This window comes from Psammomys obesus, unplaced genomic scaffold, assembly GCF_907164565.1.
Source record: "Psammomys obesus unplaced genomic scaffold, mPsaObe1.curated_primary_1811, whole genome shotgun sequence".
In the NCBI taxonomy this organism is placed as follows: Eukaryota; Metazoa; Chordata; class Mammalia; order Rodentia; family Muridae; genus Psammomys; species Psammomys obesus.
In genome coordinates this window covers 15,607,682-15,635,308 of record NW_026596131.1, presented here as the reverse complement: position 1 = coordinate 15,635,308, position 27,627 = coordinate 15,607,682, and the positions used below count along the sequence as shown (strand labels likewise).

Genomic DNA, 27,627 nt, shown 5'->3' with positions numbered 1-27,627 from the left:
CTCCAGAGACCGCGGCACGCGCCCGACAGTGTTCCCGATTCTGCCCACTGCTCCCGCTCCTGCCCGCACCCTGGTCTCCAAGGCGGCCGAAGAGAGGGTGGGTGTCCGAGAAAGACGGCCAGCGATGACCGGTAGTAACCCCGCCGGAGGCGCCCTCCGCCAGGGTCAATGACCGCGCTTGCGCGGGGGCCCGCGAAGCGCCTCGCCGCTGTTGCCGGCCCATCACCCTATTGCCTAGCAACGCCCACCCGCGCGCCGCCATTGGGCCGTCCCGAATGGCCTCGGTGCCCAATTGGTCTCGATGCGGAGCTGGCCACGCCCCTAGGCTCCGCGCGCGCTACGATCACGGCGTGGAGTAGCGGCGACGTGGGCCCGTGCCCCGCGTGGCCCTGGAGTCGTCCCCAGTGCAGTCCCCAGTGTGACCAAGCACGCCCCGTCCACACAGCGCGCGCACAGTGTACACCCGGCCCCGGCCGCGGGGGTGGGGCAAGGAAACGAGGGCGTCGGACGGGACCCGCGTGGCCTGCGCGAGGCTGGGGGCGGGAACGGAAGCAGGCGGGGGATGCGCGCGCCCTGCGCTCCTGCGCGCGCCCGCGCCGGGTCCTGGGGGCGGCGCGCGCGGGCATCACCCCACCGGCGGCGGCGCGCCGGGTCCCGGGGCGCAGCCCCGACGCTCATTGGCCTGGGCGGCGCAGCCAAGCTGTCAGCCCATGTGGCGTGGCCGCGCGGGGATGGCCGCGGTTTAAATAGCGCCGGCGCGGCCTAGAGGGAGCCAGAGAGACGGCAGCGGCGTCCCATCCAGTTCGCCCGCCGCGCTCCTCGCTCGTCGTCTGCCTCCAGAGCCCGGTCAGGTACGCCGCCGCGTTCCGGGGTCCGGGCGGCAGGCCGGTGGCGGGGTGTCGCGGCTCCGGGGGGAGGACAGGCGGGCGCCGATCCTCGGCACCCGGCACCGCTGCGCTCACAAAAGCGCCGCCGCGCCCCTCCGACCACCGAGCACCCGGATGCGCGCCGCGGTCCGGCCGAGAGGGGCGCGGGAGGGGTGTGCGGAGAGCCAGCGCGGCGGGCCGTGTCACGTGGGCGCCGCGCCAGCCGGGTGCAGGAGGCTGGGCGCCGCGTGGATGGGGCTGGGGCCTTCCCTTGCGCTGGGAGGCTTTGGCAGGGCGCAGGAGGCCGCGGTGGTCCTCCGGCGCCAGCCTGGAGAGGCCAGATGCTGGTCTAGGTGCGCACGAGGCCCCAGGGGCCTCAGCGGAAGTCATCCGAGCATCCAGGCCTCACCGGCAAGGTGGCGCGGAAGCTTCTACGTCGGATTACAGCTGGCCGCAAGGCCTGCACTGCCCCGGGCAGGTGCCTTAGGAACCCGAGGATCTAGCAGATCCTTCTGTTGCCTCGGCCAGGCTACAAGGGGTTCGGCCAAGTGGCCAGAGGCTTCCGTCTGCCCTGCTCCGCACCTAGCGGATCTTGCTGGAGGGGCCCTTTGGCCCCACCAGGCCTGGGCTCAATAATAGTAGCCGGGGCTGCCCCCCTGGGTCCTTACCAAGCCTGGCCTCTTGGTTGGCCCTGAACAGCAGCCGATCTCCACCCCGGTCATGAAAGGGAAGCACTGGCTTCCCCGTGGCTTGAGGTGAGGGTGCCCCGACCCTGCTTCTTGAAGCCCCACCTCTTTCCAAGTTCCTGGTTTAGCCAGCTTGGGATGGAGCGCACACTAGGCAGATCACTGTCCGAGGTGGCTCTGGCAAGGCATGGGAGGGTCAGGCCAGGTCAAATGTCTGAACGCTGCAAGGCATCGAAACCTCAGAAATAGCTATCACTGCAGAGAGACCCGACGCTCGGCTCATCCAGTGTTACAGCTGGATCCGGATAGTTTCCACTGGGGCCTTTCTGAGTCCTTGCTCTCAGAAAGTCAGGGCGGGAACTACCTGTGGATTCTGGCGGCTGTGGCTGGGACTGACTGTGTTGACCCTCCATGCCACCTTCCCCGCAGAGAATAGCCATGGAGGAGGTGGTGATAGCCGGCATGTCGGGGAAGCTGCCCGAGTCAGAAAACCTGCAGGAGTTCTGGGACAACCTCATTGGCGGTGTGGACATGGTCACAGATGATGACAGGCGATGGAAGGCTGGTGAGTGCCCTCAGGGCCAGGCGGCAGGACCGTCGAGTGTGGCCAAGGCACTTCCTGTGAAGATGCCTGCCGCTCACCTTGTATAGCTGTGAGGTTGAGAACCAGTCAGAACAGAAAGGGACAGGTTGTTTGGTTGGGTACTGAATGAAGGACCCCAGAGCTGGGCAAAGGAAGGGGTTGGAACCTGTGAATGTCCCGTCTGCAGCCTGTGCCCTGAGCTGGCAGATGCTGGTTTGACTTTCACACCCAATGGGCTCTGACATAGAGCCACAGAGTGGCTCTACCTGATGGACAAGTGTGAGTCAGCATTGCGAGGCTGGCCTGGCCAGCCTCCTATCAGGCAGAGGGTCTCCCAGCAGGCTTGGGGTTAACTGGGGGTGGGTGTCAGCCTTGCCTCAGGCAGAGGGTCTCCCAGCCGGCTTGGAGTTAGCCGGTTTTGGGCGCCAGCCTCTCCTCCAGCAGGTGTTGCTTTGGGCCACACACGTGGGTGTTTTGGGACTCTTCGTTAGCACTGAGGCTGGGTCACCAACAGTTCTTTCTGGGAGCCCTCCTCAAGAAGAGGGCTTCCTTGGCTCCCTGGCTTCAGGGGCTGTGTTGCTCCGCAGGGCTCTATGGGCTGCCCAAGCGGTCCGGAAAGCTGAAGGACCTGTCCAAGTTCGACGCCTCCTTCTTCGGGGTTCACCCCAAGCAGGCGCACACGATGGACCCCCAGCTTCGGCTGCTCCTGGAAGTCAGCTATGAGGCTATCGTGGACGGAGGTGGGTCCCTGGGAGGTTGCTTTTAGAGCACGCTGCCGTGAGGGCTGGGGTGCAGTTCTCTTGGGAGCCCATAACCTGGCCCTCACCCTCAGCACTGTAAGGAGGAAAAGGAGATGCAACAATGTCTTTTTTGGCTCTGAGATATCAAGAGCTCAGAGAAAGGCATGACATAGGCCACTCTGGCTATGTCCCCAACCCTGATGTGGGGCCAGTGGTTCAGGAGGCGGGGTCCCTGGGCAGGCCACGGTTTCACAACTGCACACCAGCAGTGTCCCAGTTTCCTCACTCCCTCATGTCTGGCTGGTCTTGGGCTGAGGGCGGGGTTTCGAGCAGGTAGCTCTGCAGGGGCTTGGCTGTCTCTTATTCTGGATCCTGCTACTTGGGACATTGATGTGCCTGCAGGGGTAGAAGGCCCCACACTGGGCAGCCAGTGTGGGTTGGTGTGTGGGTGTGAACTTCAGGCTGCTAGATGCTAATTAGCCCTGTGCGTGATAAATAGCCTGATGCACAGGCCTGCGAGCGTGCAGTTAAACGCCGAGTGCAGGAGCCCAGTAGCCTCAGTGTGAAAATGGGCCTGTCCGGCCGCTCAGGCTCCGTCAAAGGCTGGGCACGGCTCCCCGGGGTTGCCCACTGTCCTCTGCTTTCACGGCTTGGACACTTGGCCTTTGTGTCCCTGTATCTCCTTATCTCAGCCTGTCCCAGGGCACGCTGCCCTTGGCACTAGGGAACTCATTGGCCAGCAGGCTCTTGAGACCCACCAGTGACACCAGAGGCCAAGGGAGCTGCCTTTAGACAATGCTGTCCTCTGTCCTTCCTGTGGTCGCCGCATGACCCAGACCGCAGAGGTCCACTGTGCCCCTGATGGCTTCCCCCTCACCCAAGCCTGTGTGGCGGCTGCTTCCCCCGGCAGGCATCAACCCGGCCTCACTCCGAGGGACCAACACTGGTGTGTGGGTGGGCGTGAGTGGCTCCGAGGCATCAGAGGCCCTGAGCAGAGACCCCGAGACGCTCCTGGGCTACAGCATGGTGGGCTGCCAGCGTGCAATGATGGCCAACCGGCTCTCCTTCTTCTTTGACTTCAAAGGTGGGCTCTCTCCCAGCCCTGGTGGGTGGACAGCCCGGCCCTGGCCTTGTGCCCTGCTGCATGTGTCCTCCTAGCTCAGCAGCCCTTTTGGACCCAGACTTCCTTGTTCCTGGGGAAGGCTGATTGGGGTACTCAAGGCCGGGGGCCGGGGAGGGTCAGCCCGCTCGAGGAACTGGGTTCAACACGTTGGTGCCTGGGGCACCAACACGTGCTCTCTGCCACGCCCACAGGACCCAGCATTGCCCTGGACACGGCCTGCTCCTCCAGCCTGCTGGCACTACAGAACGCGTATCAGGCCATCCGCAGTGGGGAATGCCCCGCCGCCCTCGTGGGTGGCATCAACGTGCTGCTGAAGCCCAACACCTCCGTGCAGTTCATGAAGCTGGGCATGCTCAGCCCAGAGGGCACCTGCAAGTCCTTTGACGACTCGGGTAAGGTTGCCCCGGTGGGGTCCTCGGGGTCTGTACCCAGGGTGTGTGGTGTGAGTGTACACACACACACCATACACACGTGCGCGCACTCACTGTTACCCCACTGTTAAACTGTTACACTGTTCTGAGGTGTTCATCTGCTCTAGGGAATGGATATTGTCGCTCTGAGGCTGTTGTGGCAGTTCTGCTGACTAAGAAGTCCCTGGCCCGGAGGGTCTATGCCACGGTACTGAATGCTGGCACCAACACAGATGGCTGCAAGGAGCAAGGTGGGCACAGAGGGAAGGAGAGCCTGTGTCCCAAGAGATGGGGAGGTGCAGTGTGCAAGGCTGACTCCGCCCGTTACCCCAGGTGTGACGTTCCCCTCTGGCGAGGCCCAGGAGCAGCTCATCCAGTCGCTCTACCAGCCAGCTGGCCTGGCCCCTGAGTCCCTTGAGTATGTTGAAGCCCACGGCACAGGCACCAAGGTGACAGCTCCTTCTGCCCCACACCTGTGACTCCTCGGCCCTCGCTCGAGGCTCCCCCGGCTGCAGCCCTGACTTCCTCTGTCCCCTGCAGGTGGGCGACCCCCAGGAGCTGAACAGCATTGTGCGTGCCCTGTGTACCTCCCGCCAGGGTCCTCTGTTAATCGGATCCACCAAATCCAACATGGGACACCCAGAGCCTGCCTCGGGGCTGGCCGCCCTGGCCAAGGTGAGCAGGCCGTGCTCTGCAACAGAGTCCCTGTCACGGGGACAGTTGTGTGCTGTGACCGCTGTTCTGCCCACCTCAGAGCTGCCTGCCTACCAGCTGGCCCCTTGGCTGGGCCATGGCTGGAATGGCAGGGAGAATGGAGCTTCCCTCATGGCGCGCTCCTGTGGTCAGTGTGCTGAGCTGTGCAGCTTCTGGCCAAAGGAAACGGCTGCAGGAAGGATGGTACAGCCTGAGGCTTGTCTGCACAGCCAGGTCTAGTAAGATGCCTGGTCTGGGATGGGAAAGGGAGGAGTGAGCCAGCATGGGCTCTGGTGTGCCCGTTCCTGCTGGGTGACCCTGCCCTCTTGTAGACACCTTCAGCCCGTTCGTGCATTGGCAGGCACGTGGTCATTTGGAACACCCGTCTCTTTGGGCTTCTGGGGCTTGGCCTGGCTTGTGTTCAAGCCTACAGCCCCTCACCTTGGGGACCTTGTCCCCTGGCTGGCACATAAAAACAGTGAGGGCACACGGCCGGAGAGGACACGGGTCTTAGTGGCCCGTACCACACACGACACATGGCCCCTGGGGCCTAGGAGGCCACTCTTGGCTGGGCAGCTGCCGCTAACCGTGTGTTCTCACCGTAGGTGCTGCTCTCCCTGGAGCACGGCATTTGGGCCCCCAACCTGCATTTCCACAACCCCAACCCTGAAATCCCAGCACTGCTGGATGGGCGTCTGCAGGTGGTAGACAGACCCCTGCCTGTTCGTGGTGGCAACGTGGGCATCAACTCTTTTGGCTTTGGAGGTGCCAACGTTCATGTCATCCTCCAGCCCAACACACAGCAGGCCACCGCGCCGGCCCCACATGCTGCCCTTCCCCGTTTGCTGCATGCCAGTGGACGCACCGTTGAGGCGGTACAGGACCTGCTGGAGCAGGGCCGCCAGCACAGGCAGGACTTGGCCTTTGTGAGCATGCTCAATGACATTGCAGCCACCCCTACAGCAGCCATGCCCTTCAGGGGCTACACGGTGCTAGGTGTTGAGGGGGCTGTCCAGGAAGTGCAGCAGGCACCGGCCAACAAGCGGCCACTCTGGTTCATCTGCTCAGGTGAGGCTGCCCCGTCTCCCAGGCTGGCCCTCAGAGGAGGGGGTCCCTTTGCTTGAGGGTGAGGCTAGGAGGTAGCCATCACCCTGATGAACTTTCTGGGACAGGGATGGGCACACAGTGGCGCGGGATGGGGCTGAGCCTCATGCGCCTGGACAGCTTCCGGGAGTCCATCCTGCGCTCTGACGAGGCTGTGAAGCCACTGGGAGTGAAGGTTTCAGACCTGCTGCTGAGCACGGATGAGAATACCTTTGATGACATCGTGCATGCCTTCGTGAGCCTCACTGCCATCCAGGTGTGTCACCTGCGTGCTGCTGGGGTCCTGGGACACTTGTGTCAAGTCTTGCCTTCCTCAGAAGTGAGGAGTCCTGGCCCTGTCCAGTGTGTGGGTGCCAACATGTGTCCTTCGCTGGGCAGAGCTTTGCAGTGCGTGCAAGCTTAGGGAAGGGTGGGCGTTGCAGGGGTCCTGACATCAGGCATAGAGGTGCCCGGGAGAGGCCTGGTGTGCCAGGCATGCCAGACTTCTTTAGAGATTGTCTGCTATGTGACACGGCCTGTGTCCCTACTTCCAGATTGCCCTCATAGACCTGCTGACGTCTGTGGGCCTGAAGCCTGATGGCATCATCGGACACTCCTTGGGGGAGGTCTCCTGTGGCTATGCGGATGGCTGTCTCTCCCAGAGAGAGGCTGTGCTTGCAGCCTACTGGAGAGGCCAGTGCATCAAGGAGGCCCACCTCCCCGCTGGCGCCATGGCCGCTGTCGGTAGGTTCCTCCCAGGGCCGCCAGCCTCCTCAGGCACCGCCGGGACCTTCTGGAAAGGGTTTCTGTCCTGGGCCCTTTAAAAGAACCAGCTGCCTTGGTTCAGGAAAGGTCACTCTGTTCAGATTATCTTTATAGGAGGCTTCAGGTCTGCTGAGCCCGCTGGCCTGAGCAAAGTATGAAAACAGCACACAGGAGCTGAGGAGAGCCACCTACTTACCCTGTTGAGTGCCCAGCTCCTCCACTGCTTACCCTTGCCACCTCTCAGGCTCCTTTTCTAACTGCCTCCATGATGGCACCTCCTCGTGAGGTTAGACATAGCCGGGGTAAAGGTGCCACGTTCTAAGGCTGTTGTTATGCCACCTCTTGTGGCTCCAACACCGTTGGCCTGGGTGGTGCTCGTGGCAGATTCTGCCCTGGTCCGTGAGCATGGGCGGGGCTGCAGCCAGTTCTGAGGCCAGCCACTCTTGTTGCAGGCTTGTCCTGGGAGGAGTGCAAACAGCGCTGCCCCTCTGGTGTAGTGCCTGCCTGCCATAACTCTGAGGACACCGTGACCATCTCTGGACCTCAGGTGGGCCTGCAGCCATAGCAGGACTTCTGTCCCCTGCACTTTGCCCTGGGTCTGCCTGGGAGGCAAGGCCTCCTCAGTCTGTGTCGGCCAAGTTCTGAAGGGTCCAGCTGGTGAGCTACACGTGTCTCAGACCCTCTGGGTGAGGCCTAAGCTGGGTGAACTCTGCCTGACCAGGGAGAGCCAGTCCAGGCCCCTCTGACCGCTACCTTGATGTCTGCAGGCTGCCGTGAGCGAGTTTGTGGAGCAGCTGAAGCAAGAGGGTGTGTTTGCCAAGGAGGTGCGGACGGGTGGCCTTGCCTTTCACTCCTATTTCATGGAAGGCATTGCCCCCACGCTGCTGCAGGCTCTCAAGAAGGTGAGTGCCCGGCCCCCCGGGGACCTAAGGGCATGGGGCTTGCCGTCGTCGTCGTCCCCCCCCCCCGCTAAGAAGCTCCCGCGTGCAGGTGATCCAGGAGCCCCGGCCGCGCTCGGCTCGCTGGCTCAGCACCTCCATCCCCGAGGCCCAGTGGCAGAGCAGCCTGGCCCGCACGTCTTCTGCTGAGTACAACGTCAACAACCTGGTGAGCCCCGTGCTCTTCCAGGAGGCGCTGTGGCATGTCCCCGAGCACGCCGTGGTTCTGGAGATCGCTCCACATGCCCTGCTCCAGGTAAGCGCCCGGCCCCTGGGGGGGCCGCTGAGGGGTGGGGGTGGCGTGGGCGGGCTCACGGCCAACTATCTGCCCTTCCTTCGTAGGCTGTCCTGAAGCGGGGCGTGAAGTCCAGCTGCACCATCATCCCCTTGATGAAGAGGGACCATAAAGACAACCTGGAGTTCTTCCTCACCAACCTCGGCAAGGTGCACCTCACAGGGTAGGTCCTTCCTGCTGCCTCCGTGGGGTTCCACACCAGGCCCGTGAGAGGGCTTACTGTTGCTAGCTCAGTTCTGGCCCTCTGCCTGGCCATCATGGGGTCTTAAAGCAAAAATGGGGCAACAGGGCTGGAGAGCTGGCTCAGAGGTTAAGAGCATTGTCTGCTCTTCTAGAGGTCCTGAGTTCAATTCCCAACAACCACATGGTGGCTCACAACCATCTAAAATGAGGTCCAATGCCCACTTCTAGCATGAATGTGTACATGCAGGCAGAGCACTGTGTATGTTATAAATAAATAATAATAAATGGGGCAACAGGTGTGCCAGCTCTCGGGACCACTGGGTTACTCACGTCCCTTTTCTCCAGCATCGACGTCAACCCTAATGCCTTGTTCCCGCCTGTGGTGTTCCCGGCTCCCCGAGGGACCCCTCTCATCTCCCCTCACATCAAGTGGGACCACAGTCAGACTTGGGATGTCCCAGCTGCTGAGGACTTCCCCAATGGCTCCAGCTCCTCCTCTGCTACAGTGTATAATATCGGTGAGCCGGGTCTCATGGTGGGCAGGTTCCTCCCCAGCCTATGGGCCGCTGCTGAGGCCTTGGTACCTTACAGATGCCAGTCCCGAGTCCCCTGACCACTACCTGGTGGACCATTGCATCGATGGGCGCGTCATTTTCCCTGCCACGGGCTACCTATGCCTGGTGTGGCGGACGCTGGCTCGCAGCCTGGGTCTGGCGCTAGAAGACACTCCTGTCGTGTTTGAGGACGTGATCCTTCATCAGGCCACCATACTGCCCAGGACAGGTAAGGGGCCCCTGCGATGGGGACTGCTGGGGTTGTTGCGACCTTTCTCTGAGCCTCCTCCTCCACAGGAACTGTGCCTCTGGAGGTGCGCCTGCTGGAGGCTTCCCGTGCCTTTGAGGTGTCTGAGAACGGCAACCTGATCGTGAGTGGTGAGTGGGAGCCGCCTGGCCTGCAGGGTGGGCCCCCAACCCCTCCTAGCCTGCCCCAAGCTCAGGAGGTTGCCTGTCTCCTACAGGAAAAGTGTACCAGTGGGAAGACCCTAACTCCAAGTTCTTCGACCACCCTGAGGACCTAAGCCCCCCTGAATCCACACCCGCCTCCTGGTTGACCCAGGCAGAAGTGTACCGGGAGTTGCGGCTGCGTGGCTATGATTATGGCCCTCAGTTCCAGGGCATCTATGAGGCCAGCCTTGAAGGTGGGCTGGGGAGATGGGGTGGAGGCGGCAGCTCTGGGCAGGTGGGGCATGGCGTGCTGACCCCCCCCCCTCGACTGCAGGTGAACAGGGCAAGCTGCTCTGGAAGGACAACTGGGTGACCTTCCTGGACACCATGCTGCAGATGTCCATCCTGGGGGTGAGCCAGCAGAGTCTGCGGCTCCCCACCCGTGTGACGGCCATCCACATCGACCCTGCAACCCACCTGCAGAAGGTGTACACGCTGGAGGGCGAGACCCAAGGTAGCTCTGGCCCTAGCTCTGGGCCCCGGGCCCTGGGCTGGGCGTTGCCTGCACTGATCTGTATGTCTCCGTAGTGGCCGATGTGAGAACCAGCCCCAGGCTGGGCAGCCTGGTGTCCGGCGGCGTGCACATCTTAAGACTGCACACAACGGCAGCCCCAAGGCGGCAGCAGGAACACCTGGTTCCCACCTTGGAGAAGTTCGTTTTCACACCCCACGTGGAGACTGGGTGCCTGTCCGAGAGCACCACCCTGCAGAGAGAGCTGCAGCTGTGCAAGGGTGAGGCAGCCTCCTCCTGACGGTCCCAGACTTGCCCTCCTCTTCCCTCAGTCCTTGTCTTTGAGACCCAGCAGACAAGGCCTGGCCTCTGGGCAGCTTGGGGTTGGTGACAGCAGCCTGCCTCCTGTAGGCCTTGGGAGATGGCTAGAGAACACAGGCTTCCCCCCCCCCCCCACAGGTCTGGCCCAGGCTCTGCAGGCCAAGGCCCCCCAGCAGGGGCTGAAGACAGCGCCTGGGCTGGAGCTGGAGGGCCCTCCACAGCATGGGCTGCCTCAGCTGTTGGCAGCTGCTTGGCAGCTGCAGCGCAATGGGAACCTGCAGCTGGAGCTGGGGGAGGCGCTGGCTCAGGAACGGCTCCTGCTGCCCGAAGACCCTCTCCTGAGCGGCCTCCTCAACTCCCAGGCCCTCAAAGCCTGCGTAGACACAGCCCTGGAGAACTTGACTAGTCTCAAGATGAAGGTGGTGGAGGTGGGTGCCGCAAGGCAGACAGGCCCTACGCGTGGGTCCGGGGCCATCCCAGAGCAGCCGGTCATGACGTGGTAGCTTTCTGTGGTCCCTGTGCTTTGTTTGGTCCGGTCCACCTTAAAAGATTATGAGAAAATATCACCCTAGCAGCCCAGGGCATGAAATACCAGAAGGCTTGTGGGAAAGAATGCTGGGATGCTCTGGCCTCCAGGCTGGGGCATCGTGGAGACTACAGGAGAGCAGAGTAGAGCAGTGAGAGGCTCCGTGCTCGGCCACAGACTGAGCAGCCTGGGGGGTGAGCGCAGCCCGGGTCAACGCTGCCCCTGGAGGCAGCAGCTCTGAGACGCTCCCCCGCCCCAGGTGCTGGCTGGAGAAGGCCACTTGTTCACTCGCATCCCGGCGCTGCTCAACACGCAGCCTATGCTGCAGCTGGAGTATACAGCCACGGACCGGCACCCGCAGGCCCTGCCGGACGCCCAGCTACAGCAGCATGCTGTCAGCCCGGGCCAGTGGAACCCCTCCGATCCCGCTCCCACCAACCTGGGTGCACTTGACCTCCTGGTGTGCAACTGTGCAGTGGCCACGCTGGGAGACCCAGCCCTGGCGCTGGACAACATGGTAGCTGCCCTCAAGGAAGGGGGTTTCCTGTTGCTGCACACAGTGCTCAGAGGCCAGGCCCTTGGGGAGACCCTGGCCTGCCTCCCCTCTGAGGTGCAGCCCGGGCCCAGCCTCCTAAGCCAGGTACTGCCGATAGGGGGTGCTCGCTGGGGGCAGGCGAGGGCTGGGTGTGGCTCAGCCAGTTTAGCACTGACGAGACTTCACATATGTAGGAGGAGTGGGAGAGCCTGTTCTCAAGGAAAGCCCTGCGCCTGGTGGGCCTTAAGAGCTCGTTCTACGGGACTGCACTCTTTCTGTGCCGCCGGCCCCTGCCGCAGGAGAAGCCCCTCTTCCTGCCTGTGGAGGATACCAGCTTCCAGTGGGTGGACTCTCTGAAGGTCAGGGCCTGGGGCTGGGTGCCTTCCTCACCCTGGCACGTGATGCTCCTAGAGGCTGACCCTTGTCTACCCTGCAGAGCATTCTGGCCACGTCTTCCTCCCAGCCTGTGTGGCTGACAGCCATGGACTGTCCCACCTCGGGTGTGGTGGGCTTGGTGAACTGTCTCCGCAAAGAGCCTGGTGGACACCGAATTCGGTAGGCGATCCCTGAGCTGTGCCTTGCCTCCCTGTCCCTTCCCCTCCCCCGTTGCTGTCCTTACCCGCTTTGTCCCCATAGGTGTCTGCTGCTGTCTAACCTCAGCACCGCATCTCACGTCCCCAAGTTGGACCCAGGCTCCTCAGAGCTGCAGAAGGTGCTGGAGAAGGACCTGGTGATGAATGTGTACCGAGACGGGGCCTGGGGTGCCTTCCGTCACTTCCTGTTAGAGCAGGGTGAGCCCATGGCTGCCTGTACACTTCCAGGCCAAGGAGGGCATGGGGGACAGAGAGCCCTGGCCAGGTAGGCCCCATGGCATCCTTGCTTGCTTTTGTCTTCAGACAAGCCGGAGGAGCAGACGGCACACGCCTTTGTGAATGTCCTAACCCGAGGGGACCTTGCCTCTATCCGCTGGGTCTGCTCGCCCCTGAAACACGCGCAGCCCAGCAGCTCAGGGTCGCAGCTCTGCACAGTCTACTACGCCTCCCTCAACTTCCGAGACGTCATGCTGGCCACGGGCAAGCTGTCCCCCGACGCCATTCCAGGTACCAGCCAGAGCGGGAAAGTGTGTGCCACAGCAGCCCAGTGACAAGTCCTGACAGCCAGCTCCCGGGGGAGAGGGGGCGCCCCAGCACCCCAACAACCTTGGGGTAGACCTGAGCCTGCCTTCTGCAAACCCACAGGTAAATGGGCCGGCCGGGACTGCATGCTGGGAATGGAGTTCTCGGGCCGGGACAGGTGCGGCCGGCGTGTGATGGGGCTGGTGCCCGCTGAAGGCCTGGCCACCTCGGTCCTGCTGTCGCCGGACTTCCTCTGGGACGTACCCCCCAGCTGGTGAGTGGGCTGGCTGCAGAGGGGCTGATGCCGTCTTGGGGGCCAGAGCGGGCTGATCCTGTGCTGTGCCCTCAGGACCCTGGAGGAGGCGGCGTCTGTCCCGGTTGTCTACACCACTGCCTACTACTCCCTGGTCGTGCGGGGGCGCATTCAGCGAGGGGAGACGGTGCTGATCCACTCCGGCTCCGGGGGTGTGGGCCAGGCGGCCATCTCCATCGCCCTCAGCCTGGGCTGCCGAGTCTTCACCACCGTGGGTAAGGCCCCTGTCCCGTCCTGTCCCCCGTCCCCCGCAAGCCCGAAGACCTGCCAGAGCTCCGTGGCCCCAGCTTACTGGGCCTCTCCCCCACAGGCTCCGCTGAGAAGCGGGCATACCTCCAGGCCCGGTTCCCGCAGCTAGAGGACAGCAGCTTTGCTAACTCTCGAGACACGTCCTTTGAGCAGCACGTGCTGCTGCACACGGGCGGCAAGGGTGAGCGCCCGCCTGGGCCTGAGGGTTCACAGGGGGCAAGGGTGAGCGCCCGCCTGGGCCTGAGCACTTCACGCCGTCAGCCTGGACCTCTGATTGAGGTGTGGGTGAACCTGGCATGACCAAGGCCTGTTTGCCACCACAGGGGTCGACCTGGTCCTCAACTCCCTGGCAGAGGAGAAGCTACAGGCCAGTGTGCGGTGCCTGGCTCAGCATGGCCGCTTCTTAGAGATTGGCAAATTTGACCTTTCTAACAACCATCCGCTGGGTATGGCTGGCCCGGGGGACCGGGGCGGGGGTAGTGTCGGGTGGGGGTGGCATTGGTGACCGTGGCTGCTGTCCTGGTCAGGCATGGCTGTCTTCTTGAAGAACATCACCTTCCACGGGATCCTACTGGATGCGCTCTTTGAGGAGGCCAACAGCAGCTGGCGGGAGGTGGCGGCGCTGCTGCAGGCTGGCATCCGGGACGGGGTGGTGAGACCTCTCAAGTGCACAGTGTTTCCCAAGGACAAGGTGGAAGACGCCTTCCGCTACATGGCTCAGGGGAAACATATTGGCAAAGTGCTTGTCCAGGTGAGGCCCTCCTGGCTTGCTTACTTCGTTACGTGTGGCATGTGTGTGCCACAGACAAGTGTTGGGGTTAGAGGACAACTTGGAAGAGTCGGTTCCCTCTGCTGTGTGTGTCCCAGGCTCAGGTCACCACGCAAGCGCTTTTTCTGCTCTGAGCCATTGCTGCCTACATGCAGGTGCGGGCGGAGGAGCCGGAGGCCGTGCTGCCCGGGGCTCAGCCCACCCAGATTTCCGCCATCTCCAAGACCTTCTGCCCAGCCCATAAGAGTTACATCATCGCCGGTGGCCTGGGTGGCTTTGGCCTGGAGCTGGCCCGGTGGCTCGTCCTTCGGGGGGCCCAGAAGCTCGTGCTGACTTCCCGGTCTGGAATCCGCACAGGTAAGCAGCACGGGGCAGCTGGGGCAGCGGCCTTAGCAGGCTTCCCTCTGGTGGGCTGTGGGCCTCCCTCTCCTCTGGTGCAGCCCCACAGCCCTGTGTCCCACAGGCTACCAAGCCAAGCAGGTTCGAGAGTGGCGGCGCCAGGGCATACAGGTGCTGGTGTCCACGAGCAATGCCAGCTCGCTGGAGGGGGCCCGCGCTCTCGTCACTGAAGCCGCAAAGCTGGGCCCTGTTGGCGGTGTCTTCAACCTGGCCATGGTGAGAAGAGCATCCTGGGCTCTGGGTACCTCCAAAGCCCGAGGCCCGGGGCAGCTGTTAAGTGTGTGCGAACCTCACCTCAGCGAGCACTGAAACCCCTTCTCCTAGGTGCTGAGAGACGCCATGCTGGAGAACCAAACTCCGGAGCTCTTTCAGGATGTCAACAAGCCCAAATACAGCGGCACCCTGAACCTCGACAGGTGGGCAGCCCTCCACTGTTCTCCCACTGCCCTGTCTGTACTGGTCCCTGCTGGACCTGAGGGTCTGGGAGGCAGTGCTGAGCCACCTGTGGCCTTCTCGGCCTTGCCGGAGAGGTTGTGGCGTGAGAGTTGGCAGAGAGTGACGGGAGCACCCACAGGGCAACCCGGGAAGCCTGCCCCGAGCTGGACTACTTCGTGGCCTTCTCCTCTGTGAGCTGTGGGCGTGGGAACGCCGGCCAGACCAACTACGGCTTCGCCAACTCCGCCATGGAGCGCATATGCGAGCAGCGCAGGCACGCCGGCCTCCCAGGTGGGCCTCTGCCCAGCCCGCCCCTGTCTGCTCCCTCGCTCCCCGCCTCGCCTCACCCACCGCCTCGATCCCCGCCTCACCTCACCCCCCCCCCCGCCTCGCCTCACCCGCCGCCTTGCTCGATCACAGGCCTTGCTGTGCAGTGGGGTGCCATTGGTGACGTGGGCATCGTCCTGGAAGCGATGGGCACCAATGACACGGTCATCGGTGGCACGCTGCCACAGCGCATCACCTCCTGCATGGAGGTGCTGGACCTCTTCCTCAGCCAGCCCCATGCAGTCCTGAGCAGCTTTGTGCTGGCCGAGAAGAAAGCGGTGGCCCATGGCGACAGTGAAGCCCAGAGGGACCTGGTGAAGGCCATAGCTCACATCCTAGGTGAGCAGCCTCCTGAGCCTTAATTTCCTGTCTGCAGACCCGGAGGGCAGAGTGGCCTGCACTCTGGGCTGGGTGACTGGCGGCGAAGGTGCAGAGCTCTGACCACAGTGATGGTCATGTGGAGATGAACGGCCGTTATGTCCCCGTGTCCCCTTCTGAGTGATGACAGTGGTCCCCTTGTACAGGCATCCGAGACCTGGCGGGCATTAACCTGGACAGCTCACTGGCAGACCTGGGCCTGGACTCGCTCATGGGTGTGGAAGTACGCCAGATCCTGGAACGGGAACACGATCTGGTGCTGCCCATGCGTGAGGTGCGGCAGCTCACGCTGCGGAAGCTGCAGGAACTGTCCTCCAAGGCTGGCTCGGCCACGGGTACGTAGTGCGCGTCAGGCCTGTCGGGGCATCTAGGGCACTTGGTATGTGTGTGCACGGCATCCCGTACCAGAGCCACATGCCAAGGCTACCCCGTGTCCCCCGCCCTCACAGAGACGACAGCCCCCAAGTCCAAGGGTGACGCGGCCTTGAAGCAGAGCCAGCTGAACCTGAATACCCTGCTGGTGAACCCCGAGGGCCCTACCCTGACGCGGCTCAACTCGGTGCAGAGCTCCGAGCGGCCCCTGTTCCTGGTGCACCCCATCGAAGGCTCCACCACTGTGTTCCACAGCCTGGCCGCCAAGCTCAGCGTGCCTACCTACGGCCTACAGTTCACCGGAGGTACCGTGCGCCCGCTGGGCCGTGCTGCGCGCTGCGGGGCCTGGGTCCTCGCTAAGCGCTGGCCTCTGCTGTCCTTGCAGCGGCCCCTCTGGACAGCATCCCGAACCTGGCGGCCTACTACATCGACTGCATCAAGCAGGTGCAGCCTGAGGGCCCCTACCGAGTGGCTGGGTACTCCTTCGGCGCCTGTGTGGCCTTCGAGATGTGCTCCCAGCTGCAGGCCCAGCAGGGCCCGGCCCCCACCCACAACAGCCTCTTCTTGTTTGACGGCTCACACACCTACGTCCTGGCCTACACCCAGGTGAGAGCTGGGCCAACTGGTCCTGAGTGCTGCCACCTGCCTCTCGGCTTTGCACCTCTCCCGGGAGGGTCCTGGTCACTTCAGCGCTTGCCGCAGTAGTCTCTCCCTCCCTGACAGAGCTATCGAGCAAAGATGACCCCCGGCTGTGAGGCCGAGGCCGAGGCCGAGGCCATCTGCTTCTTCATAAAGCAGTTCATCGACGCCGAACACAACAAGGTGGGCTGAGTGGCTGGAATGGCGGGTCTGGGAGAACGGGGTCTGCGCCCCACCGCGTGGACTGGGGCAGTGAGTGCCCCTCCAGAGCCCACCTGTCCAGCCACCATGCTCAGAACCGCCCCCTCTAGGTGCTGGAGGCCCTGCTCCCACTGAAGAGCCTGGACGACCGGGTGGCCGCTGCTGTGGACCTCATCACCAAAAGCCACCAGGGCCTGGACCGCCGGGAGCTGAGCTTTGCCGCCCTGTCCTTCTACCACAAGCTTCGAGCAGCCGAGCAGTACAAGCCCAAGGCCAAGTACCACGGCAATGTGACGCTGTTGCGTGCCAAGACAGGCGGCACCTACGGGGAGGACTTGGGTGCCGACTACAACCTCTCGCAGGTGAGTGGAGCAGGCGAGGCAGGCACAGCCACGGGCCGGGGGGTTGGCGGTCCCACGAGAGCTGCGGCTGTTCGCAGGTGTGCGACGGGAAGGTATCTGTGCACGTCATTGAGGGCGACCACCGCACGCTGCTGGAGGGCAGTGGCCTGGAGTCCATCATCACCATCATCCACAGCTCCCTGGCTGAGCCTCGAGTGAGTGTGCGGGAGGGCTAGGCCACCAAGCCATGCTCCACACCCGCCACCAGAGACGCACCGATCCCCACCGCGCCCCAATCTCGGGGACTGGGGAGGGTCCTGCTGGTGGGACCCCCTGCCCTCGTGGCCCAGCACCGCCCCCTCCCCCGGTGGCTGCTGGAAACAGGACCGTCCCGTGTATCCCAGCCACCGAGTGGGGTTCCCTGAGCCCCGACTTGGAGACACCTGGTCTGTGAAGAGTCGGTGGAGGCCAGCCAGAGCCAAACTGAGCCTTTTCTGCCGTGTGGCCTTTGCCGCACTGGCTGCTTCTCCATTAAATTCTCATATTTATTGCGTTGCTGGGAAAGACCCCCAGGGTTGGCTCATTCCAGAACCCCTTAAAATGGTGGAAGCCATCAGGGAAGGTTTCTGGAAAGTCTCCAGGCCCCCTCTACAGGCTGCTGGCTGGAGCCCCTTTGTGTCCTGGCCCTGGCCCTGCTCAGTGCAGGGCAGGGTACAGAGAGGGCTGGTTCCCGGGGAACGAGGACCCCAGCAGACACTGTACCCTCGGCCCTTGGTCCCAGCCCGCCCGGCTGCACCCATGATGCAGGGCTGAAGTGGCCCTGCGGACCGCTCCGGGCACTGATCTTAGTTGTTTTCCAAGAAGAGATTCAGATTGCTGCTCGGGTTGGATTTGCTGCCGGTGGCAGTGTGGAGAACCATGTCTGGACTGTGTCATTTTCCACCAACCTGATAAAAAAAAGCTGCTCTTGATGCCGCCCCATTCCCACAATTAAACTGCACGTGAGCGCTGGCTCCTGTTCACTTTCTTTCCGGTCCCTGATTTGGTCTTCAGGTTCTGGTACTGTCTGGGGAGGTCCCAGGGGCCTCCACATGAGGATTAAGTTGACCAGCTCCTGGGGGTCATGGGTTTGAGGTTCTGTCAAAGTTTAAGGGGATATAATGCAGGTGAGGGTTTCAGCATTGGGCTGGCTAGAGACCTTGGCACTGGTATGAGCAGAATTAGTTCATCTTGAAGTTGTTCTAAGGGCATCAGCTTAGAAGCCCCCCACCCCAGGGTCAGCTGAAAGTTGGTGCTAGCCCCTCTAGAAGAAAACTGCAGCACCTGCCTGATGTGAGAGGCAGGTCCCAGAGCAGAGGGCTGACGGATGCCTAATCACACCAAACTGACCAAGTGTTTGCAAGTGAGGAGTGGGGGAGGTGAGTCAAGAGGGCACTGTAAGGTCCCTGAGAGAAGTAGGCACAGCCTAATAGGCCCACAAGGACAGCCAACTTGTGTACATTGTGTACATACGGAGGTTAGCCATAATGGGTCTTGCAAGGCAGCTTGCGGAGACATGCAGGGGCCAGGACTAAAGGGCTGCGGAGTCCCTGGCATGAGTGTCCAGGAGAGACTGGCAGAAACGGCCAGCATTCCTGTCCACAGAAGCAGCCAGCATTTCTGCCCAAGCTGTGTCCCTGACAACCTAAGAAACCGCCGTGGTAGGGCACAGGTAGGATACTCAGAAGGCTCATCGGCCCAAGACTGACAAGCAACTGGTTAGCTCTAGTCCCACCTAGAGATTGCCTAACGCTGGAGTCTGGTGACACAGAGGAACCCTTCTATAAACTGGAAAGGCCTGACTCCCTCACAAGGCTGTGATCCTCAGCGCTCATGTGGTGTGCTTGAGTGGTGTCTGTTCTGAGACTCTGTAAGGGCCGCCTCACTCCTTCCTGCTCTTTGGTGTCCCCCACCACGTGACTTGAGATTCTCCTGTGGGTAGACTCACGCTGTAGCCTGGCTGTTCTGGAACTGCCTGTCTGCCGGGGTTAAAGGTGTGCCCCGCTACCACTAAGCCTAAGAGTCACGTTCCTAACTAAACTGCAGACAGCTGGAGAAGACCTTGGCTACCTATGTGCTCATGACCCCGGCAGGCAGAGGCCAGCCTGGGCTATATAGAAAGCAGGGATGCTGAGCAGTGAGGCTGCACACCTTTCGTTCCAGCGCTCGGGGCCAGCCAGGCTACACAAAAGAACCCTACCTGTGAGAAGAGAAAAGAAGCGGGGACACGATCACGAGACTAGATCTTGTAGACAGCAACCAAAAAGAAAAAAAAAAAAGGGTGTAACCACCACAGGCCGAACACCTGGGGATAGTGAAGGACACAGAAGCAAGAGAAAGGACCGCTAAGTAACACCGGTGAAGATAGTCAAGGCAGGCTTACCGCGTGGAGAACAGTTTGGGCTGGTCCTCCAGGGAGCAGGAATCTTTATTTCTTTTTAATCAGGAACAGATGGGACCTCGTGGGTAATTTGGAGTCCCAGAGTAAAAGGGCAGGGGCTGCAGTTTGAGAGGAAAAGTGGCCTTTGTGTGATGTGCACAAGGCCGTGCTTTCAGTCCATAGAACTGGAAGAGGGGAGGGCTGGGCCTCATTTTCAAGCTTGTAGGTTCAGGGAAGAAACTCGGGCTCAGGAAACATGTTATCTGCTAAGGGCTGCCACAGTCACATTGCTCAAAAAAACAACAGAAAAAATACTAGAAACAAAAACTTTTCATCCCTGGGAAGATGGAGTGACTGACCATCTTGCACGTGCCTAATGTGGAGGAGCCATTGAACAAGGACAAGCAACTCAAAATGCTGAGTCCTGATAGGAGCTCAGCTGGTGTTTGTTCCTTCAGCGTCCGGGGGGCGGGGTGGGAAGGGCCCCCAGAGGGCATAGACCAAAGGCCCCAGGCCCCAGTCCCGTGAAGGTCTCCAGGGTAGTGTGTGCAGCTGTGCCCTGAGCACGTGAGAGTCTGAAGTAAAGTGACTGCTGCTAGCTCAAGGCTAACCTGGACTACACTCCTGTTCAGGAGGTTTGTGAGTGTGAGTCAGATGGTAGAGGACTTGCCTAGACTTTGAGGTCCTGAGTTCTAGCCCCAGGAAAAGAACGGCAATCTAGTCAGGGCAGGAAAGCCAGCCAGCCTAGCAAATCAGAACAGTGGGTTATAGCAAGGAGCCCAACACCTTAACAGTAGTGGTATGGAGGCCAGAGGCTGCTCTGCAGAAATGAAGATCCCAATAGCTGGAGAGATGGTGCAGTGGTTAAGAGCACTGTCTGCTCCTCCAAAGGACTCGGGTTCAGTTCCCAGCACCATGTGACAGCTCACAATTGTCTATAACCCTAATTTTTTTTTTCATTTTTTTTTAATGATGATCCCCTCCACCTCAGAGGCCTCCCTCCTTGGTGACCTTCCAGGCAGCAGCAGCCAGGCCTTTATACCACCTTGTCCTGGTGGAAGACAGATCAGCCAAATTGAAGGGTTGAATGACGCTCACAGCTTAAAACACTAAACAGGAAGTTTTCATCTATTCAAAAACACTTGTTCAGCAAGAACCATAAAATTCTTGAATGGAGAAAACAGAAATAAGCATCAGCCAATGCTTATTTAACCTCAGAAAGTCCCCAGCTGAACTATGAAGAGTGTACTTGGCCAGGCGGTGGTGGCACAGCCTTTACTCCCAGCACTCAGGAGGCAGAGGCAGGTGGACCTCTGACTTCAAGGCCAGCTGGTCTACAGAAATGAGCAGAATGCTCTTAGAAAAACTGAAAGCAGGCCTGGTAGTGGTAGCATATGCCTTCAATCCCAGTACTCAGGCAAAGCCAAGTGAATCTCCATGAGTTTGAGGCCAGCCTAAACTACAAAGCAAGTTGCAGGACAGCCAGGGCTGTTACAGAGAAACCCTGTCTCAGAAGATGACATCACAGGTAAACTGAGGCGGGAGGAGCTAGACAGCTGGCTGGTCACCTAGCAACTTTCTCTGAGGGTAGAAAGCTTGATTCTGCAAGCCAGAACTAATTGTTGCTGACGGGGACTGCCATGACTGGGGGAGGGCTGGAGCTCGTTGGCTCCTGGTGGGGGTTGCTGCTGAAAAGCCAGTGACGGGAGAAAAGGAGAAAAGGAACGTGGGCACACAAGCAAACACACTAGATGGATGAAGCAAGACAAGCTCCAATGAGCCAGTTCCAACAAGCTTCAACAACTTCACCTACATACATACATACATACATGGAGCAAAACTCCAAAGAGTGAGCTTCAACCATCTTTACACATATATATATATACATGCACATACACATTTTGTGGATGGAACAAAACAACTATTTTTTTCTCCCACAGTTTATATATCCCAGCAAAGTCTTCAAGCAGAATAGCCACAATGTGGTTACTCTGTTTTTCTTCAAGCAATGATCACAATGTGTACGTAGACAAACATGTTCCCAATACACTCCCATGATCAGGCAACGGGTGAGAAACAGATTTTCCCCAAGAACCCCATCCATTTGTAACTAAGCAACTTGCTATAGAATAACAAAATAAAAGCAAGCAAGGTAATTTTTCAGCTAGTCTTTACTGGCAGGCTGCAATTTTTTACTGGCAGGGATAAATTTTCTTAAAAGGTAATTCATAAACATTTTAAAGAATCACATATCTAAACTTCTATATGGAAAACAATCAGCCTCAAGGTGCACATCTCCTCATTAACAATTTTTTATTAAATCTTATCCAGAAGCTGAGGGCAAAATGAGTACAAGAAATTAATCATCACCAGCCCAGCTACAGCAGGGGTCACAACAGCTAGTCTAACTGGGGTATTGTTCTTGCTCCCTAACCTCAAAAAGTCCCCAGCTGAGCTATTAAGAGTGTAATTTACCGGGCGATGGTGGCACAGGCCTTTAATCCCAGCACCTGTGAGGCAGAGGCAGGTGGATCTCTGAGTTCAAGGCCAGCCTGGTCTACAGAGTGAGTTCCAGGACAGCCAGGGCTACATAGAGAAACCTTGTTTCAAAGAATCAAAATAAAAAATTTTTAAAAAAGTGCACTTTAGCTGGGCGTGGTGGCGCACACCGTTAGTCCCAGCATTCAGGAGGCAGAGCCAGGCAGATCTCTGTATCTCTGTGAGTTTGAGGCCAGCCTGGTCTACAAAGCAAGTCCAGGACAGCCAGTTCTGTTACATAGAGAAACCCTGTCTTGAACCCCCCAAATAATAATAATAATAATAATAATAATAATAATAATAATAATAATAATAAATGAGTATACTTTTCTTTTTTAAAGATTTATTTATTATTTATATGGTACTTTGTCTGCATGTGTGCCTACCTGCCACAGTAGGGCCCCAGATCTCACTATAGCTGGTTGTGAGCCACCATGTGGTTGCTGGGAATTGAACTCAGAACCTTTGGAAGAGCAGCCAGTGCTCTTAACCTCTGAGCCACCTCTCCAGCCCCTGAGTCGACTTTTCTTAACTTCAAATGGCTTAATGATTGAAGTAAGATCTGGAGATGGTACACATGCCTGGCGTCCTGCCACTCAAGAGGTGGAGGAAGAACCATCAAGAATTCAAGGTACATAAGAGTCTGAGGCCGTATGAGACCTTGTCTTAAAAGATAATGAAGTAAGAACAGTAAGGATAAGTCACACAATTCTGAGTAATGGAGGAATATTTCAGACAAGTGGGGGGGGGGGCGGAGAGATGGCTCAATGGTTAAGAGCACTGGCTGCTCTTCCAGGGATGGAGTTGGGCTCTTGGAGCCCACTGGGCAGCTCACAGCCATCTGCAGCAGGCCCAGGGGCTCCCACACTGTCCTCCGAGCTCCGCAGGCAGCGGTATGCCCGGTGGCCACTCTTCACATATAATAAATCCTTTAAAAAAAAAAAATTAGGTAGCACAGGTGTAGAACAGACGTGCAAAGAGGAGGCAGTGTGTCCTTCACTGGGTGACCTCAGGGATTGGGATTTAGCTTGTAATAAAGCCAACAGCAGTCACCAAAGAAGCCACAGACAGATGGTGCTCAGCCATGGCTTGGGCTGAACACGGGCAGCAAGCAGTGCGCCTCCATGGCCTCTGCTTCAGTTCCTGACTCCGAGTTACTGTCTGAGTTCCTGCCCTAACTTTCGTTCACGGTGGACTGCGATTGGAGGAATAAGCCAAATAAACCCTTTCCTTCAAACACACAGACACACACAATGAAACATGAATCCAGGTGTGGTGGCACATACCTGTTTCCTAGCACTCATTTGGGTGGAAGAGGCAAGGGAATCAAGAGTTCAAGGTCACCCTTGGCTACATAGAGAATTTGAGGCCAGCCCGGGCTACATGAAACCCATCTCAAAAAACATATGATCTGCCATTCTGCTCCTCGGTACATACATTACCTCCTGTCCACATGAAGATTTGATAAGAACATTTATAGCAACAGTTTGGATCAGAGACCACTCCAGATTCACAAACAGGTGAATGGAGAGACATGCTTCAGAACAACCCATAACAGAATCCGCTTAGCCACGGAAAGAATGAGCAGTGCACCTCCGACCAAAACAAGAACTTGACACAATTCTGTCCATACGAAGCCCTACAAAAGTCCATACGTCAGGAGCAACAGAAGTGTTTGGATGGTTTGAGTGGTGGCACAGGGAAGCCGGGGGAGGCAACACACAGTTTCATTCCCTGGAACAGTTTCACTTGTATATACAGTATCTATAACATGTAATTGTCACTCTCAATACTTTAAAAATATTAATTATGCCTCCATGAAGCTGCTTAAGAAGGGAGTTATAAACAAAATAATAGCCAGTTAGACCTCTAAACATATAAACATATGTTTAACGTCTCATTATAGGGGAAATAAAAAAATGGTAGTCATGACAGGGACGGCTCCTTATCTGTCAGGTCGGCAGGCTGCAAACATGACCACAGGGGATCACAGGAAGCCGGCCCCAAGGTGGGAGGCGTAGAGCAAAGGCCTCGGGGGGAAGATCTGGCAGCACACAGAAAAATCACCTTGTGTTCAAGCTTCTTGGAAAGTGTCCAGGCTTCGCCTACACACCACACACACACACACACACACACACACCAATTATAAAACTGTAAATTGCAACATCTTAAAGATGACCTAAATAGCTCTCACAGGTGGCCGACAGAACAAACGGTATCATGAGTGTCCATAGGAGTGCCGTGAGTAAGGAAACGCCACCTGGGACAGACGGATTAGCCTGGGACTCTGGAACACACCTGTAGTCCTAGCACTTAGGTGGCTGAAGAAGACACCGTAAGTTTGAGACTAGCCTGGGCTACAGAGAAAGTTGCAAGCCAGCCACATGAGACCCTGCGTCAGCACACGGAAACTCAGTGCTAACGTCCTCTTTGTGCGTTAGGGTGGATGGGCAGACGGGAGGAGGGGAAAAGGATAGTTCTCAGAATACACCGTTTAGTTCAGCTGCTGCCATGTGTTTCTGTGTCTAGGCACGTGGCACATGCTGCTCGTGTACACAACACACGGGAGGCAGAAGCAGGCTGATCTCTGCCAGCCCGAGGCCAGCCTGGTTTACACAAGTTCCAGGCCAGCTAAGGCCACAAAGTGAGACCCTGGGAAGGACAAAGCGGGCAAACATTGGCAGAACCTCCAGCTGCCTGAGCACCAGTGTCAGCCATATTGAACCAAAAGTGTGAACACCACCCACACTCCCAGGCCAGAGGGGTTCAGACGACCATCCCCAGAAGAATAGCCTTTGTGGTGACCAGTCTCCAGAAAGTCACGGAAAGTGCTGGAAGTTGTTCTGAGGACTCTCAGCCAAAGGAAAACAGTATCAGGGGAATCTACCAAACCCTGGCAGGAACAGTGAGTCTGGGGCACTCGCCGTGGCCCATTTCGCCTCTCTGCCCACATGATGCCAGCTCACTCTAGATGGGTGCAGCTGAGGACAGGCTCTCTCGCCCAGGCTCACCACCCAGCTCTGTGTTCCAGCACCTGCCAGGGACCTTCCTCACCAACCCCCTCTGGAGGTTGGAGTTCGGCTCTGGTTGGCAGGAAGTCCGATCTCAGCGTCTTTACCCAGCCTTACAGTAAGATCATGGCGCCCCGCCAGGAGAGGAGTGAAAGTAACAGCCTGCCCTTCCCAGCTGTTGGCAGCGCTTTGGCCTGTGCTGCCTCCGCTGACAGACAGTGCTTGAAGGTTCCACTAGGGGGCAGGCCAACCTAAGGGCAAGGACCCCAGGAAACAAAGCAGAAGGAAATTCCAGCCCCAAACGCTGCCTGCAAACAATGGAAATGTAGCCTGTTGCATAAACGAGGGAAGAGTAGAAAAAAAAAAAAAAATGAGAACGGGCTGAGCAGGTAGAGTGCCTGACCTGCACACACACGCCTGCTTTGCTTTCCAGAACAGCAGAGACTAAGGGTTTGGGTGGTGGGAAATCGGGAGGAGCAGAAATCCAAGGTCATCCTGAGATCTCAGCTACAAACTTAGGTCAAGACCAACCTGGGTTAGAGACCCTGTTAAGAGAACAACAAAAGAATGGCGGAGATATTGCTACATATGTTGGAAAAATTAACTTACAGATTAAAGACACTTAGCAAACCCAAACAATAGAAATGCCAAGAAAACAAGTCAGTGCTGGGTGTGGTGGCACGGGTTTGCAGTCCCAGTGTTCGGCAGCTCAGGAGGACGGAGCGTTGCAGGCCAGCTGGAATTACAGGTGTGTGTCACCATGCCCAGTTGTCTGGTTGTTTTGTTAGTTTGTTTTCTGAGACAGGGTTTCTCTGTGTAAGAGAGCCCTGGCTCTCTTGGCTGGTCTTGAACTCAGAGATCTGCCTGCCTCTGTCTCTTGAGTGATTAAAGGCATGAGACATCAGGCCTGGCCTCTTGTTTGTTTGTTGAGATGCGGTTTCAGAAATTTACAAATAAGTGAAAGTGAGACCATTGATCTGTCTCAGATCCGATCTATGAAGACTAGCAGATATTTTAGCTCCTCCCTGGGGAGAGGCAGAGAGACACGTGGTGGTGGTGCTGGTCTTGTATCATTCAGGGCAGAGCAGATGGCGGTCCCTCGTTCACCGTGGCTTGAGCCTGGCTTGGTGGCCAAAGCTGTCTTATGCATAGGACTCTTAAAAAAATCAAACAAAATCAGCCAGGTGGTAGCACAGGCCTGCAGGCAAAGCTCTGTGAGTTCAGGGCCAGCCTGGTCTACAAATTGAGTCCAGGACAGTCAAGGCTACACGGAGAAACCCTGTCTTGAAAAAACAAAACAAACAAGTAAAATCAAATCCAGGCAGCATTGAGTAGAAAGAGGAAGACAGACAAATGCCTTTGGACAAATGTCACTCACAGCCCACAACACAGGCAAGCCATAGACACCAGCTTGCTGCCATGCCACACAGCACAGGGGCCTGCCAGCCCTGTGCCCAGCCTGCCTGCTGTGGGGACCACCACAGAGTCCTAGTATGCAGTGGGAGGGAAAGATGGGAGAAAGAGAAGTGGAGCAGCTTGAGCTTTATGAAGAGATGGAACTAGAGACTCAAGGGTGGACAGGAGCAGCCTGTTGTGAGTGGCCAGCCCTGCCACCTGAGGCCATGGTGAGGTCCCAGCCTGAGCTGCCACTGAGGGCCATGTCTGGGTCTGGGTCAATGTCTGTGGCTCGTATTACTACTGGACAACATGGGGAACTGGCAGTGGCAGCTGGGGGACCAGGTAGGTATAACTGCCCCTGCCCCTGCCCCTCACTGGATCCCAGACACTCATCTGCTAAGCAGGGTGGGGGAGATGCCCTCTATCCTCTCACCCCTCACCACCTTTGGCAGTCTGGCCCCGAAGTCATGGGAGCAGGAGAGCTGTCCCTGTCCCTCACTGGCTACAGCACTTGGGAGAGTGAGCCCTGTACCATGCCTGGAAACACAGAGTGGGGCTGGCCCTGATGGTGATGGCACAGGTGAGCCAGCCCTGAGGGGTGAGAGTGGGAGAGCTGGCTCAGCCCCTCACAGGCTGCAGCACTTGGAGAGTGAGTCCCTGAGCCTTGACCGGGCAGCACAGTGGAACTGGCTCTAGCGTAGGTGCAAGTGAGCCAGCTCCAAGGGCATGTGAGCAGGGGAGTTGACTCTGCTTTGCCTCTTGCCTCGGGTGGCATTGGGTGGCCTGGCCAGAGCACTGCTGTAGAGCTCACCCTGGGGTGCAGATAAGGGAGAGGGCTTGCTGAGACCAATTCGGCTGCCACCCAGGCCAGAGATCCAGGGCTCTGGGTTGGCCCACCCCAAAATCTGCATCATCTGTTAACACTTGGGAGGAGTGAAGGGGTCAGCCCTGCTGAACCGAAGCTACAGGATCCCTAAGACACAGGGCAACATCAGGAACACTGGGAGGGGTGTGGATGAGGAGCCAACACTGATGGTGTCACAGAAGCCAGGGATCTCGGGGTAGATCGGGACTTGTCGTGTGTGGACAGAGAGACAGTGTGTACAGTGTGTACTGTGGAACACACTGTGACACAATACAGTGTCCAAGGTGAGATGTTGTCTATGTTTTGCTGTTGTGGTTGTTCGGTTATTATTATGTTTTATTTTGGGGGGAGGTTCCAAGGGTGAAGAGCAGATATGAGGGGAGGGGGAGATGAGCAAGACTGGGGTGTGTGATGTGAAACTCACACATCAAGGAATCAAGGAAAAGTTTTTAAAAATACTTTTTTAAAAAAGGACATTTTAGCTCAAGGGTCAATAAGTAGCCTTAGAACATTTTTTAAAAGATTTATTTATTATGTATACAGTGTTCTGACTGCATGTACACCTACATGCCTGAAGGGAGCACCAGATATCATTATAGATGATTCTGAGCCACCATGTGGTTGACTGGGAATTGAACCCAGGACCTTTGCAAGAC

At 58.3% G+C, this 27,627-nt stretch overlaps 1 protein-coding gene across 1 annotated transcript; it reads left to right on the top strand.

Annotated features, from left to right (window-relative positions):
* The first annotated feature begins 688 nt into the window (after positions 1-688).
* Fasn (fatty acid synthase) lies at positions 689-17,751 on the top strand. Its single transcript, XM_055592133.1, has 43 exons — positions 689-851; positions 1,982-2,117; positions 2,723-2,875; positions 3,786-3,959; positions 4,190-4,390; positions 4,537-4,659; positions 4,742-4,857; positions 4,949-5,083; positions 5,707-6,169; positions 6,274-6,461; positions 6,739-6,928; positions 7,402-7,496; positions 7,717-7,851; positions 7,940-8,143; positions 8,230-8,345; positions 8,711-8,883; positions 8,957-9,148; positions 9,217-9,297; positions 9,384-9,563; positions 9,644-9,823; positions 9,898-10,101; positions 10,280-10,569; positions 10,927-11,307; positions 11,397-11,561; positions 11,639-11,757; positions 11,839-11,993; positions 12,099-12,302; positions 12,441-12,591; positions 12,667-12,845; positions 12,941-13,060; positions 13,203-13,325; positions 13,407-13,630; positions 13,804-14,005; positions 14,112-14,263; positions 14,372-14,463; positions 14,622-14,773; positions 14,903-15,148; positions 15,334-15,522; positions 15,637-15,864; positions 15,945-16,165; positions 16,283-16,381; positions 16,510-16,761; positions 16,839-17,751. Exons 2-43 carry the CDS (start codon positions 1,991-1,993, stop codon positions 16,974-16,976), a joined length of 7,512 nt encoding a protein of 2,503 aa, XP_055448108.1. The 5' UTR covers positions 689-851; positions 1,982-1,990; the 3' UTR covers positions 16,977-17,751.
* The last annotated feature ends 9,876 nt before the right edge of the window (positions 17,752-27,627 follow it).

Bases quoted from the DNA above. Each gene is read 5' to 3' on its own strand.
- Fasn (XM_055592133.1), top strand. From the start codon at position 1,991: ATGGAGGAGGTGGTGATAGCCGGCATGTCGGGGAAGCTGCCCGAGTCA. The intron at 4,660-4,741 runs GTGGGCACAGAG...CCGTTACCCCAG, and splicing joins AGATGGCTGCAAGGAGCAAG to GTGTGACGTTCCCCTCTGGC. The intron at 12,592-12,666 runs GTGAGTGGGCTG...CTGTGCCCTCAG, and splicing joins TGGGACGTACCCCCCAGCTG to GACCCTGGAGGAGGCGGCGT.